Source organism: Phyllobates terribilis, unplaced genomic scaffold (genome assembly GCF_046119375.1).
Source record: "Phyllobates terribilis strain yellow unplaced genomic scaffold, ASM4611937v1 Scaffold_4__5_contigs__length_816908805, whole genome shotgun sequence".
In the NCBI taxonomy this organism is placed as follows: Eukaryota; Metazoa; Chordata; class Amphibia; order Anura; family Dendrobatidae; genus Phyllobates; species Phyllobates terribilis.
The window spans coordinates 410,923,403-410,939,268 of NW_027362764.1; the positions used below are offsets into that span (position 1 = coordinate 410,923,403).

General features: G+C 44.0%; 1 protein-coding gene across 1 annotated transcript in view; it reads right to left on the reverse strand.

Annotated features, from left to right (window-relative positions):
* The window catches only part of GABBR2 (gamma-aminobutyric acid type B receptor subunit 2), a 1,360,263-nt gene that overhangs the window by 45,624 nt on the left and 1,298,773 nt on the right, over positions 1-15,866 (reverse strand). The window contains exon 18 of the mRNA XM_073678612.1: positions 8,078-8,195. Within this exon, the coding sequence (XP_073534713.1) occupies positions 8,078-8,195 (118 nt within the window). The remainder of the gene's footprint in view (positions 1-8,077; positions 8,196-15,866) is intronic.

Below are 15,866 nucleotides of genomic sequence, written 5' to 3' on the forward strand. Positions count from 1 at the left end.
ATGCGTCTTTTAGTGTGTGACAGCTGTCAGTCATAAAACCCCCATATGATTCTGGCATTGCTGTAATCACACCGACCCGAAGAATAAAGTCGTCTAATCACTTATACCGCACAAGGAACGGCGTCAAAAATAAACTCTTGGGTTAGGATTGGGCTAGGGTTAGGGCTGGGTTTGGGGCTAGGGTTGTGCTGGGGCTAGGGTTGTGCTGGGGCTAGGGTTGTGCTGGGGCTAGGGTTGTGCTGGGGCTAGGGTTGTGCTAGCGTTAGGGCTGGGGTTGGGATTTTTTTCAAAAGTAAGAAAAAAAGATGACGATATGGCGACTAGTGTTGAGAGCAAGTGCTCGCTACTTGAGTTTGCATCGGGTGCTCTGGTATGCATTGAGTATCGTGGGTATTTGAGTGACATGCTCGAGTCTCTGCCCCATATGCTTCGCGGCCAAAAAACTTTACGGGGATTGCCTGCCATGCACGAGCGATCCCCGCATGTTTTTTTTTGGGTGTCTAATAACCGTGAAACATGCGGAGCAGGGACTCGAGCATGTCACTCGAGCACACGCTGTACATGGTGCATACCTGAGTACCCGATGCAAACTCAAGTAGCGAGCACTTGCGCTCAAGAATAATGACAACTTATTCAATATGATGACCTAATGTAAACAAATAATGTGCCGTACCTCTGGGTTCAAAATGTTCACTATACACCTTAATAAAATCCTTGAGGGGTATAGTTTCCAAAATGGGGACACTTGTAGGGGAGCTCCACTGTTTAGGCACATCACGGGCTCTCCAAACGCGACATGGTGTCCGCTAACAAATTGAATGGAAAATCGGCTCAAATTGTTAGCGGACGCCATGTTGCGTTTGGAGAGCCCCTGTGTGCCCAAACATTGGAGCTCCCCCACAAGTGACCCCATTTTGGAAACTAGACCCCCCAAGGCACCTATCTAGATGCATAGTGAGCACTTGGAACCCCCAGGTGCTTCACAAATTGATTCATAAAAATGAAAAAGTGTTTTTTTTTTCACTTTTTCATTGTTACGAATCAATTTGTGAAGCACCTGGGGGTTCCAAGTGCTCACGATGCATCTAGATAGGTGCCTTGGGGGGTCTAGTTTCCAAAATGGGGTCACTTGTGGGGGAGCTCCAATGTTTGGGCACACAGCGGCTTTCCAAACGCAACATGGTGTCGCTAACAATTTGAGCCAATTTTGCGTTAAATTTGTTAGTGGACACCATGTTGCATTTAGAGAGCCGCTGTGTGCCCAAATATTGGAGCTCCCCCACATGTGACCCCATTTTGGAAACTAGACCACCCAAGGCACCTATCTAGATGCATAGTGAGCACTTGGAACCCTCAGGTGCTTCACAAATTGATTCATGAAAATGAAAAAGTGTTTTTTTTTTCACTTTTTCATTGTTACGAATCAATTTGTGAAGCACCTGGGGGTTCCAAGTGCTCACTATGCATCTAGATAGGTGCCTTGGGGGGTCTAGTTTCCAAAATTGGGTCACTTGTGGGGGAGCTCCAATGTTTGGGCACACAGGGACTCTCTAAATGCAACATGGTGTCCTCTAACAAATTTAACGGAAAATCGGCTCAAATTGTTAGTGACACCATGATGCGTTTGGAGAGCCGCTGTGTGCCCAAACATTGGAGATCCCCCACAAGTGACCCCATTTTGGAAACTAGACCCCCCAAGGCACCTATCTAGATGCATTGTGAGCACTTGGAACCCTCAGGTGCTTCACAAATTGATTCATAAAAATGAAAAAGTGTTTTTTTTTTTCACTTTTTCATTGTTACGAATCAATTTGTGAAGCACCTGGGGGTTCCAAGTGCTCACTATGCATCTAGAAAGGTGCCTTGGGGGGTCTAGTTTCCAAAATGGGGTCACTTGTGGAGGAGCTCCAAAGTTTGGGCACACATGGGCTCTCCAAACACAACATGGCGTCCGCTAATTATTCAAGCAAATTTTACAATCAAAAAGTCAAATGGCGCTCCTTCCCTTCCGAGCCCTGCCGTGCGCCTAAACAGTGTTTTTTCCCCAAATATTTGGTATCTGCATGCCCAGGGGAAATTGCACAACAAATTTTGTTGTCTATTTTTTCTTGTTACCCCTGTGAAAATAAAAAAAATTGGGTCTAAAGTAACATTTTTGTGAAAAAAGTTAAATGTTCATTTTTTTCTTCCACATTCAAAAAATTCCTGTGAAGCACCTGAAGGGTTAATAAATAATAAAGTTCTTGAATGTGGTTTTGAGCACCTTGAGGGGTGCAGTTTTTAGAATGGTATCACTTTGGGTATTTTCTGTCATACAGACCTCTCAAAGTGACTTCAAATGTGATGTGGTCCCTAAAAAAATGGTTTTGTAAATTTTGTTGGAAAAATGAGAAATCGCTGGTCAACTTTTAACCCTTATAGCTCCCTAACAAAAAAAAATTTTGGTTCCAAAATTGTGCTGATGTAAAGTAGACATGTGGGAAATGTTATTTATTAACTCTTTTGTGTGATATATCGCTCTGATTTCAGGGCTTAAAAATTCAAATTCTGAAAATTGCAAAATTTTCAAAATTTTCGCCAAATTTCCATTTTTTTCACAAATAAACGCAAGTGATATCGAAGAAATTTTTCCACAATCATGAAGTACAATATGTCACGAAAAAACACTCTCAGAATCAGGGGGATTCGTTGAAGCGTTCCAGAGTAATTACCTCATAAAATGACAGTGGTCAGAATTGTAAAAATTGGCCCGGTCATTAACGTGCAAACCACCCGCGGGGCTTAAGGGGTTAACTCCTATCATGGATGGCTGAAAGATAAGGGTCTGTTAGGGACAGTAGATGTATGGATGAATGCATGCGCTTATTTTGAAGGAAAGATTGAAGAACTAGGAGATGGATGTTACAGACTGACAAAAACTGGAATGACAGATTTTCCTCCCTGTCCGCTCCCGACGTCACCCCCACCCCAGTACCAGAATTCCCAGGAACCTAAATGTTGGGTTTGCCCCAGATGTGGACAGCAGAATCCCTTGACAGTAGACATCTGTGTGGCATGTGGAGGACCGAGACCCCACCCAGCTAGACTATTCCCAATGAGGACGGTAGTTGTGCCAGGAGCACCGGGAGCAGCAGCAGCAGCAGCGGGGGGGGGGACGCAGTGGTTCCAGGTCAGGAAGCTCGTACAATGTTAATGTATAGACCATGGAGTCCTTCAGAGCAGTTGGCGTTGATCTCCCAGCTGCCAGATCCATCCCAGTCCCCTATGGGTTTTGCTAGAATGATCACCACCATACAGGATACGTACCATGCCACTAGAATAGATCTGCAAGGGGTAATTAAGGGGAAATTGGCAGATGAAGCTCGGTATGACAGACTGACGGATGAAACTTATAAACAATATGACAGTAGAACAGGCCCTGATGTAGGCTAATGATGCAGCAGCCGGGGTTCTGTACGCAAAAGCGTTGGTAAAAGCATGTCAAGACAGGCAAGCAGAAAAGCAAGTTACACTAGAAGATAGAGTGCAGGGGAAGGAGGAAGATCCTAAGGATTATTTCTATGCACTAAAGAAAACCTGGTCAGAAATGGGGTTCAACCCCGGAAATAAGACTAGTGAGAGGGTATTAGCAAGTGCTTTCATGAATGGACTAAAGAAAGAGATTGCAGAGACGGTAAAAGCAAGTAGACCAGACTGGAGATCAGTGAAGGCAGAAGATTTAGCTAGAATAGCTCAGGGGGCACAGCATGACATAGCGCAGGCGAAGAGAGCTGCCAGAATACATATAGTAGAGACGACCCCCAGAAACAACAGAGGCAGAGGACGGACTGCAGGAGGAGGACAGAAACTGTGTTACGGATGTAAAAAGCCAGGACATTTTAGAAAGGACTGTAGGACCAACCCGTATCCAAATGCTCAGAGTACGGGTCCTCCAGCCGACCAAACAACGCCCCCATAGGATGAGGGTAGCTTGCACATGAACCCCCTCATCTCCTTACCCCCAACTCCCAGTTGTATAGTGCAGGTGAACCTACCAGGGGGACATGAAATCGATTTCCAAGTAGATACGGGGGCCGACAATTCAGTAATTACGCAAGGTGATTGGCCATATACTGATACTGATTTTTCACATCATGTCATTGCCACCCCCTTCAATTCCCCGTCTATCCTGCTCCCTGTCACCAAGAGAATTCCCCTGCAAATTCAAGTAGCTACTGTACATAGCCAGCTCATGGTATCGCCCCGAGGCCAATGTAACCTTTTGGGAAATGATGTGTTGTCCCAATTACAAGCACATATTGAGTATCATCCCGATGGCACTGTCACCATGACCCCAGGTTTAAAACCAAGTACCCTTTGCAAAATTATGTCACTAGATATTGCCAGCATAGAAGAGACAAATGAGTTTCCCCCGATATTAGAGCAGGCTGTGCCACATGATTTTTGGGCCTCAGACAAAACAGATGTTGGTAGGTTAAGAGTTCAACCAGTAATAGTAAAATTAAAACCAGGAGCCATCTTGCCTCAACAGAAGCAAGTCCAAAAATTACTACAGAGAGGAGTCCTAGTCAAAACCCAGTCCCCTTGCAACACTCCCCTGTTCCCAGTAAAGAAAAAGAGCGTGCCAGGACAACCAGCCACATATAGAATGGTCCATGACCTCCGGTTGGTTAACAAAGCCACAGAACTTCTAACACCAGTTGTGCCCAACCCGCATACTCTTCTGTCACAGATACCTTCTAACTCTCTTTGCTTTTCAGTGGTCGATTTGGCAAATGCATTTTTCAGTGTACCATTACATCCTGACTGCCAGTACTTGTTTGCTTTCACATTCCAGGGCAGTCAATATACATGGACAGTGTTGCCACAGGGTGCCCAGAATTCACCCACAATGTACACTGCAAGTCTGCAGGAAATACTGGAGGGATGGTCTGAACCACATATCGTTGTTTTGCAATATGTCGATGACCTGCTCATTTGTGCCCCCTCCAGGAAACAATGTCATAATGCTACTATATCGCTTATGTTGTTTCTCTACGCTGGCTGCAAGGCATCGAAAGATAAGCTTCAGTTTTGTAAATCTTCAGTCACCTTTTTGGGACATTGCATTACACCAGGAGCCCGTCATTTAACAAATGCACGTAAACAAGCAGTACAGGCATTCACCGTCCCCATTAATGTTGCAGCCCTCAGAACTTTTCTTGGACTGGTCTCCTATTGCAGACAGTGGATTCATGCCGTCTCTGTTTTAATGCAGCCCCTCTATGACTGTCTTACCCCAACACCTTTTGTACTAACACCAGAGGCAATAGACTGTTTTTATTCACTCAGAAACCGTATTTTGGCCGCTCCAGCTTTGGGTACACCTAATTATGAGCTCCCATTTGCTCTGTATCTTCATGAACAAGCTGGATATGCAGCAGGAGTTTTAACTCAAACACACGGTGATAATCAGAGACCTGTTGCCTATTTTAGTGGCAGATTAGATGCGGTAGCCAGAGGTGCACCATCCTGTGTACGTGCTCTGCATGCTGTTGGACTGCTACTCCACAAATCTGCAGACATTGTTCTAGATCATCCGCTCACCGTGCTAACACCTCATGATGTCTATACTATATTGAACCAAGTGCAACCCACTCACCTCTCAGCAGCACGTCATCTCAGGTTACAATGTGCACTGTTAATGCCTCCCAATGTTTCTTTACAGAGGTGTACTACTTTGAACCCAGCAACTTTGTTACCTCTCTCGGATCTAAAGGAGGGGTCAGGTACTGTGCTTTTTAAGGAAGATCCAAGAGAGGAAGTTCCTCATGACTGTGTACAAATGATGGCACAGGAAACGGCTGGTTTACCTACTGTATTTGAACATGAATTACAAAATGCAGATTTTGAATTTTTTGTTGATGGATCCCGTCACCAGGACGATTCAGATACTTTCCATACTGGATATGCAGTTGTCTCCCTCAATGCAGTAATCAAGGCAGAACCAATGCTCCCACACCAATCGGCTCAAGAGGCCAAACTTAGGGCCCTAACCGAGGCCTGTAAACTAGCAGAAGGTAGTATTGTTAACATTTACACAGATTCTAGGTACGCATTCGGTATCACATGATTTTGGTCCCATATGGAAGTCAAGAGGTTTCCTGACGGCAGCAGGACACCCCATTAAGAATGCTGATGTGGTCCAGCAGTTAATTGATGCACTACAACTACCCAAGAAAGTAGCTGTCATAAAGGTAAGAGCACATACCAGACGCACCGACCAGGTAAGCAGAGGTAACGCGATGGCAGATGCAGCGGCAAAAACAGCAGCCTGTAAGCCACAACAAGGGTCAACAGTACGTCAGTTAAGTGCCCCTAAAAACCCCTTTGTGTCGGGTGTCCCATTGCAAAAAGATACTAGGAGAACCAGCGGACAAAGAATGATGACATTGTTTATACTTACCTGCATCCTTGCGACCACAGGCGCATGGACTAGGTTGAGCGCCACAGATGGAGACGACAATAGATTCATTAAACACCATCTTGCTCTAATCGATGGACTAAAGAAGCAAAACCAGACCATTGCTAACTGTTGGATATGTACACATGCCCCTGTGACGTCCACTAGCATACCCTTTCTCACTGTCCCAGTCTCATGGGAAGAGATAAACTTTTGGGTGAACTGCTCAGATACTTTGGCCAATAATTCCACACAGAGATTTTCCTTTCTAAATCCCGCAAATTGGTTTAAAGGTATCGGTGGGTGGTTGGCTGGTATAGTGCAAGCTATTTTACAGGTTTTGCTAATGTGCCTTGCAGTTTATTTGGTTTTTAAGCTTTTTCTAATGTGCATTCAGCGTTGTACTAAAAGAAAACATAGAGATTCGTATTGATAAATGAAGGAACAAAAGGATGGAATGTTATAGCAGAAGATGGAGTCCCTCAAGTTGCAGGCAGCTGCAGGCAAGAAGAGCATGCAGATGCAGGCAAGAAGAGCATGCAGCTGAAGGAGAGAGGAGTGACTCGCCATACAGAAGAGCTTTTTTATTTGGCCAGCGTCACACAACCATTTTTCTCTCATCCAGGAAAGTCGGGCAGACTATGCTAATCACACTCTGATCAGAGTTTGATCAGAGTATGATCAAATTTTCTTAGATGTGGGGAATAAAAAAAAATTCTCCATCTTCTCCATTCTGTCAGTCTGTGAAAATCAAACCGCACTCAGATGTCATCCGAATGCAGTCAGATTTTTTCCACTGACCTATAGACATGAATGGCTGAGCACGATCCGATAATTGGATGCAACTCGAGAATGCTGAGATTTATTTCCTTGGACCACTTGAAAAGATCGGACATGTGCACAGCCCCATAGAATAACATGGGGACAAGTACTGTTGGTCAAAAGACTGATAGCACTCGTCCTATTTTTACGATCTTGTAAACGAGTCCTAACTCCATACCCTTTTTTTTGCTATATATACAGTACTCAATGAGCACTGCTAGACAGCTTAGAGAATAGCCATAATGCCTCCTGCTCCTGACCCAGCGATCACATAATTGCCAGGCAGCAGTGGACCCAGATCAGCTCTGCAGTGCATGTTAGGGTGCTGCATCGCCCCTAAAACTATCGCTTCCTTGTCTGCCTCTGCACAAAGGAAATCAGCAATAAAATAAATATTTTATTAAAATGGCACCCAAAAGTCCTCCAGGTCCTTATGGAGTTACAATGTTTAAAGGAAATAAATGAATAAATAAATACATAAGTAAGCAAATAAACATAAAATAAGATAAAAATAAAGAAAATTAAAAACACTCAACCAAGTTTCTAGTTTTTCTGGCGATGACCCAGAACTATATTCTGTAGCACTATATAGAAAAAAAATGGAATGGAAAGTTGACACACTTAATAAACCCAAAACATTTTGAATAGCCAAACAAGTAGAAAAAAATCTACTTTTTAAACCTCCATCTTAAAAAATAACAAACAAAAAAACAGAAAATGTATCTGGCCGTGAATAAGGGAAATGGTCCATTATAGAACTGGAAAAAGAAGAACAGAGGCCAACCTAAAAACAAAAGATCCAATTGTACTTACTGTTCTGGTGAGTTAATGTCTTCTATAGTATCCTTGCTGGTTCTGCATGATTCTAAAGTGTTCCACTGCGGAGCCATGTTTTGATCATGGTGATTTTTTAAAACTGCTTTCTCGTTATCTGAAAATAGGAGATAGAGTTATATTACAACATGATTTTACTTCTTTTTTATATAAGACAACACAATACAAACTTAAACATGTTTCTTACTTGCTATAGTTTTACCAAAGACCAAACGCATTCATGTTTTTTTTGCAGCCATATCTACTTTAGGTAGAAGCGCATGAGGCAGCCACACTAGGGTTATTATTTGCTGATTTTAACTCTTCATACCACCATCCTAAACATATTAGGCTGCTGTTAAAATGGGCTGGATAGTTAGTATAATGTTGCAGTGACATTGCTAATAGTTTAGGGCTTGTGAGGCAGTGAGGGGAATCAATGAGGGTCGTTATGTGTCCTCCAGGATGTGCATGAAAACATACTAAACCCCCTGGAGTGCAATGTAATTACAGCCACAGGTGTGGTCAAAATAAAAGAGAGTGTGGATTTGGTCAAACTATTTGACCAAGTCAGATTTAAGAAAACCTGACATAGACTTTTATTTTTGGAGAGATCTGTAGGATGGTAGTGGGACGGATCTCTCCCTCCATTCCAGGTCTTGGGAGTGGCTTATGTCCACGATTCCCATTTAAACTTGCAGTTAAGGTTTGGGTGTGTCAGTATTCGTTTTGCAAGCAAGAATGCAGGAGCTCTGTGTAAACCATGTCTGTGTGAAACTGAACACAGGTCAGAGCCAGAGAGAGCAAAGCCATTGACGCACCCATGAGTGATGCGGTGGTGTGGTCGCCCACGGCAATGGATTAATACTGACTGTTACGTACGATCTGGCTGTGAACCGGAGGATAACATTTGACTTGCTTTTGTAAGTTGCCAAAATAAAGGTGTTTAAATTGAACTATCCTGGGTCTCTGCCTCATTACCGCGCTGTCGTGAAAGCCACTGCCTTATAGGCTCTATGATGACATCCATAGACTGCAGCCACACATATCCCACCTCTGGTTTAATATAGACAGCATGTGACATAACTGACATATGTGGTTTTCTTTGCCCACTTTTGATCTGATAGGTAAGTTAAGCAGGGATACAGCATCCCATAATTTCACAGTTGTGTTCCATCTGAACTATTTGCATACAGATGTGACTAAGAGGGTATTTACTGTAGATGCAGCCCAAGTATTAATTGGCTGCACACCCTATTTTTATAGGTGGTGTTGACCTGTGCCGGGACACCATCTCCACATGCCCCACATTATAAGCAAACAAGTGTGGAGAATTAGCCCAAGGATCCTGGAAAGGAGATGGAGGAGGGATATATAAGCAATATCCTGTCACATTACATAATGTATTAATTTATATATTCAAGATAGAATTCTAGCCCCTTCAGTCATACAACTGAATACATCATATTTAGTCTGTTACAAACCTTGGTATAAAAGTATTTGCTAGTCCTTTAAGTGATAATCTTCTGCTAATAAACCTATGATTTTATGAAAACTGCAGCAATCAGACCAAATTAATACATTTCTGGAATCACGGTCTTTGCCCCTACATTATGCTCCTCTCTAATTAGGGAGTAAAATCCTGATGACAAATCCCCTTTAAAAATTGTACTAAGGGTACCCATGAGAAGAGGAAGAAGAGAAACCAATCTGCAGTCTGAACAATGACATTTCTTTGTACAAAATATTTTTATCTTTCCTCCAGCTTAATACCATAACCTCATTAAAAATTATTTTATCTCCTTTGTGCTTCACAAGTTTAAACACACCATTATCACACTTATTTTTCTACTCTGAATACCTTACATACGATCTTACTGAGAGTAATAATGAGATTTATGCAGAGAAGATTGTGCGCTGAGAACTCAAGCTACAGTATGAGACAGTTAGTTTTCTTACAATTCTATTAAAGGGAATCTGTCAATAAGTTTTTGCTTTGTAATCTGAGCACAGCATGATGTAGGGACAGAGACCCCAATTCCAGTGATGTGTCACTTAGTTTACTGAGTGCAGCAATTGTGATAGAGTCACAATTTTCTCGTTTCAGATGTAGCGAATCTTGTAATGTTGTATAATCCTGAACACACCACTGATTAGCAGCTTTCTGTTAATAAACAGTATATAGAGTAAGCTGCCAATCAGTGGTGGGGACGTGGTTGGACCAGTGGGCACGAGACACCTAGCCCTCTAGTGATAATCTCCTGCTGATGAAACACTGATTGTATTGAAATAGCAAAACACAGTCTAGTAAATGACACATCTGCCCCTACATCATGCTGCTCTCAGATTACATAGCAAAGACCTGCTGACGGATTCTTTTTAAAGGTAATCCGTCATTCCCAAAATGCATACATGCATATTAAACTAGGTGTACTAGTTTTTGTGATATAGGGGATTTGATCTCTATAAAAATCACACTAACACTGTACATTTTATTGGTATAGTGCCTAAGAAAATAACTTTTAATTCAGGTACATATGGAATGACCAAGATCTAAGTGTACCTTTATGCCCCCTTAATTTGCATTTTGGAGATTTAACCCACTTCTGACTGCACTGGACAAATGAGTCCTGTCAACCAGAAGCAGGGAAGTCCACAAAATGCACTGAGATATCGGCGTTGCCAAGAGTACACTATAGCCCCGTCATTTGCATTTGAATTAAAAGTGATTTTCTTCAGCACTTTACTAATAAACTGTGCATTGCTGGTATGATATGATTGATATGATGCCATATTCTGAGAGCCAAAATGTTTTTATTTTTCCAGTTATAAAGCTCTTTTTTTGGTGAGCTAACTTCGTATTAACACCAATTTTGGGTGCTCTTGATGTTTTGATCACTTATTGCATTTTTGTATGGCAGGGAGGTGACCAAACAATGCAATTCTTGTTTTGATTTTTTTTTTCTCTTTATGGCATGTACCGTACAGGTTAATTCAATTTATATTTTGAGAATTTTGATAGACCAGACTTTTAAGGATACGGCAATACCAAATATATTTGTTTTTTATTTATTTATTTTTAGCGAGGGAGAAGTGAATGATTTTAATTGTTATATTTTTAATTTTTTACTTCATTTACTTTTGATCATCTGATCACTGATACTATTTATTGTAATACCACAGAATTTCAGTACATAGGGCAAAACCCAGTCTCCTATGAAGCTCAGCCAGTGGTTGATCTTACAGAAAAGCCAATATGGCAGCATCCGGGACCTTCAGCAGCCCCACAGCTGCTATGGCAAGCCATCAGCACCCCACAAATGTGTCGCAGGGGGCAGATGGGAGCTGTGCATACCACACTATTTTAATGCTGATGTCAGAAATTGAGTTTGCTCCGGCCTCTGATGTTAGAGACAGATGTCGGTTTGGTAGCACAGCCGACATCTACTTCATGTGGAGCAGGTTCAGCTCCTCTACACTCTCCGACTCGGTCTGCAGTGTTACTGAGGTTGAGATCTCATGAGGAGGCGGCATTTTGCTTCGCCCTGAAAGGCATCTTAGACTGCCGCCTGAGGCAAGAATTCTATATTTAATTAATATATTTGTGCTGTAAACTGTTCAGTGATACAGTATATTGATATCATGGCACACCTTAGTGTCTACACTATTAGGCTATGTTCACACATCATGTTTTTTTTGTGTCAATTTTCTGCAGCAAAACATGATCTTCAAGGGCATTTTGTTCAGGATTTTTCTTGCAGTTTTGGTGCTTTTTTATATACTTTTGGTGCGTTGTTGGTGCGTTTTTTCAGCATTTCTTTCCTTCTGTCTCTTTTTATGCGTGTACATAAAGTTCTGTGCAAAAAAAAAGAACCCCATTCTATTTTGGCATCAAAAACATTGAGAAAAAGCTGAAAAAATGCTGATACAAATTTTGATGCATGTTTTACTTCCTATGGGTGAAAAAATGCTGAAGAAACTCTGAAAGAAGTGACATGCTCTATTTCCAAAAAACCATGCAAGGCACAAAATCCTGAACAATAAAAACCACAGAGAATTCTGGTTTCTCATAGACGTTCCTGGTACTGCAAAAGGCAGCTGAAAATTTGCATAAAAACTGCATTAAAAAACACTGAAAAACCATGATGTGTGAACATAGTCTTAGAAGTTATAAAAGTACATACCAAGTCATCAGAAGCTCTCTCTAATGTAAATCCAGCTAATACAGGTGTTTTTATCAGTGATGTCATTGTTAACTTTCTTCGGTCTACTACTTAAGAGTTTTTCCAGTGCTATGATATTAATGATCTCTCCTTGGGATAGGTCATCAATATCACTTAAGTGGGGGTTTGAAACAGCTTCGGCAGCATTCACATGTAGTGTAAACAGAGTACAGAGCAGAACCCATAGCTCGATCTGCATTTTAATGTTTGGTGAAGGTGTAGTGAGCTGGCAGGCCCTGGCTGTTCTGTGATAATTGAGATAGAGCCTGTGACAGAAATGATTACGCAGGATGGTGTTGCCACCTTGTGGCCAGAGGTTGCACCAGCGCAGGGTGTGATGACAGAGAAAAAGACTGAGTCTCCTGTGTCCCGCCCTAGAGAGTCACGTGACCAGAGTGAGAAGCAGTAAAAAGCGCGCGGAGAGTCTGAGAGAGTCTGTGAAAAGAACCAGGATGGTGTGCAGGTCCTCGTGTGTGCCTTAGAGGATACTCTCAACGTGGCTGCTGTTATCTGACATCTTTTCCTCAGAGCTTTCCCCAGCTTCCGCACTGCTGAAGGATTCAGCTGTTACACTCCCCACTACTGGAGTGTGGACTACACAAGGGAATCCACAAGAGCTGCTATCCGGATCAGAGAGACTGTAAGCGGGACCTCTGGCGAGAGGCCGAAGTATTCCTTCCTTTCAGCGAAATTTGTTGTTCCTGTTTTTTTTTTCTCCGGCTGGGACGCCTTCCTGCAAAGACAGACAGGCCTGCGACGGGGGACACATCCTTCTGGAGTAAAGGACTGGTAACGTGTGAGTAGGGACAGTGAGGGTCAGCTTATAAGTACACGTGATTGCTGTGAACATTTACGGTTGTCATTTATTGTGTTCTGCTGTGTTAAAAATGTATACAAGTAAAGATACGGTTATCAAGGTAGAGTCTGTGTGTGGGGATCTTGCTGGGCCAGATCATAGATACCAAAGCGCGGCCTTGCCCACGGTCACTTCATCTGGCGTAGTCGGCAGGATCTGTGACCAACAAGATTCCCACCCAGGCCACGTGTACAGTCAGAAAGCCCCGCCGGTGTCTATTGTGAATCAGGTCAGGAAATTTGGCGGACGAAACTACCCTGTACCAGAGTGGGCGGAACATGTCCGGATACTGGGGGAAATGTATAATATTGACCCTAAGACCTTGGCAGAAATGGCGGTACTGACGCTAGATGGGGAGGCATGGACGACAGTCAGACTGGAGACGGTCAGGGGCCAGCTTACAGTGGATGATTTGGTGCGGGTGCTGGAGAACACCTATGGGCCGACCACATACCAGGGAACACTGCGACACATGTTCTTTAGACGGACGCAGCTTGAATGGGAGGATATTCCCCAATATGCGAACGCCCTTCAGGTACTCCTTGAACAAGCCTGTGGAAAAGGGGAACAACTAGCTGGTATGGCTCCTCGTGACCTGGTACTGAGAGACCAATTTGTAATAGGACTGAGAGACCAGTATCTTAACCGCACGTTACAGGACTTGATCCGGATGATGCCGACTCTTACTTTTGCTGAAGTCAAACAGGAAGCCATAGAACGTTCAAGGGGACCCGTCATGGATGTGGGGATTCCGGGTGCTGCGTGCAGATCCATATCTGACATTAAAAATCCGAACAGTGACACGGAAGACCTGAAACAGATGGTAGCAGACTTACAGAAACAGGTATTACAGTTAACATTAGACCGACAGGGAGACCAGCGAAGACAGCCTAGTCGTCCCGTGGGACAGTGTTGGTCATGCGGTGATCCTCGCCATAGGGCAAATCATTGTCCTCAACACTTCCCTCTGCAAAAACCTCCGTCGCACCAACGAACAAACCCTCAGTCACCCCAGCGAAGGGAATTTCGATCAGACCAGCGAATGGAACCCCAGCCATATCCACAAGCAGAGCTACCACGCCGGGCCTCACCACAATGGCCGCCGTTAAACTAGACACCCCTGCAGCTGAGGCTCGCGCAGCAGGGGAGGCCTCGAATAGCCCGACACTTGAAGTTGTCCTGGAAGGAATTGCCGTGCAGGGACTGAGGGACACCGGGTCACAAGTGACCACGATCTCTGAACAGTTTTACGAAAATTACCTCAAACCAAGAACTGCTTGTGACCCGGACACCACCGTTAAGATTATTGCGGCTAATAATCTACCCATTTCAGTGACCGGAGTTGCTTGGATGGACACAAAGGCCTGCGGACAGGACTTAGAGAAACGAGGGATCGTCATCGTCAAGGAAGGTTTCGGCTCCGAGACCCCAGTGATAGTTGGAATGAACATCTTGAAAGACCTAGATCTTATGCTGTTGACAAGAAAAGGACACAAATACTGGCAGAAAGTCACCAAACATAAGCCGACTCGTCTGGCGTTCCAGGGCATAATCCGGACCGTTGGACTTCAACAGATGGCAGAGGAACAACTACTCCTAGCCGCCATTACGGTGCCATGCCGTACCCGGATTACTTTGCCCGCTGAAAAAGAGACAGTCATTTCCTTACCCCTTAACACCCACCGACAACTTGAGGGGGTTGAAGTGTTGATCGAGCCGAGGACCCCAAGTGGGGGTAAGCTAAACCCACTAGTTGCTCGCACTCTAGCCGTCGTGAGGAACGGGAGAGTCCCTGTCAGGCTAAACAACACCGCAGACGTAGGCCTAGCCCTTGAAGCCAGCACTCAACTTGCCCGGGTATATGCTCTACCCACGGAAGTGAATCCCATTGGACCCCTAAAATTCACCCCGTCTACAGAAGGCGACTGGACGGTAACCGTCTCAGCCATAAACGCTCAAGTAGACGATGAAGACATTGGGCGAAAACTGCGGGAAAAAGTACAGCTAGACACGTCCCAATACACCAAACAAGAAGTGTCTCAAGTGGAGGAACTCCTGCGGGAACACCAAGACTCCTTTGCAAAGCATGACACAGACTTTGGGTGTACCACCAGTATCCAGCACGAGATACCCACGGGCGATATCCCCCCTATCCGCGAGAGGTACCGGCAGATACCACCTCAACAATACCAGGAAGTGAAAAGCCTATTAGAATCCATGCTACACGCCGGAGTGGTACATGAAAGCCAGAGTCCGTGGGCTGCACCCGTGGTGATAGTCAAAAAGAAAGATGGTTCCCTGAGATTTTGCTTAGACTACCGTAGGCTGAACGCTTGCACTATCCGGGACTCATATCCACTTCCTCGGATCAAAGAGTTACTGACCGCCCTGAAGAAGGCCAAATATTTTTCGTCCCTAAACCTGGCCAGTGGATATTGGCAGGTTCCAATGAGTGAGAAGGACAGGGAAAAGACCGCCTTCATCCTTCCCATGGGCCTGTATGAGTTTGACCGGATGCCGTTCGGCTTGAATAACGCACCAGGGACCTTTCAGAGACTGATGGAACGCTGTCTGGGAGACTTTAACTTTGAGTTTACGCTGATATACCTTGACGACATCGTGGTATACTCCGCCACCTTCGAGGATCATCTTCACAAGCTTGGCCAAGTGTTCCAGCGCTTGAGGGGACACGGCTTGAAGTTGAAGCCCA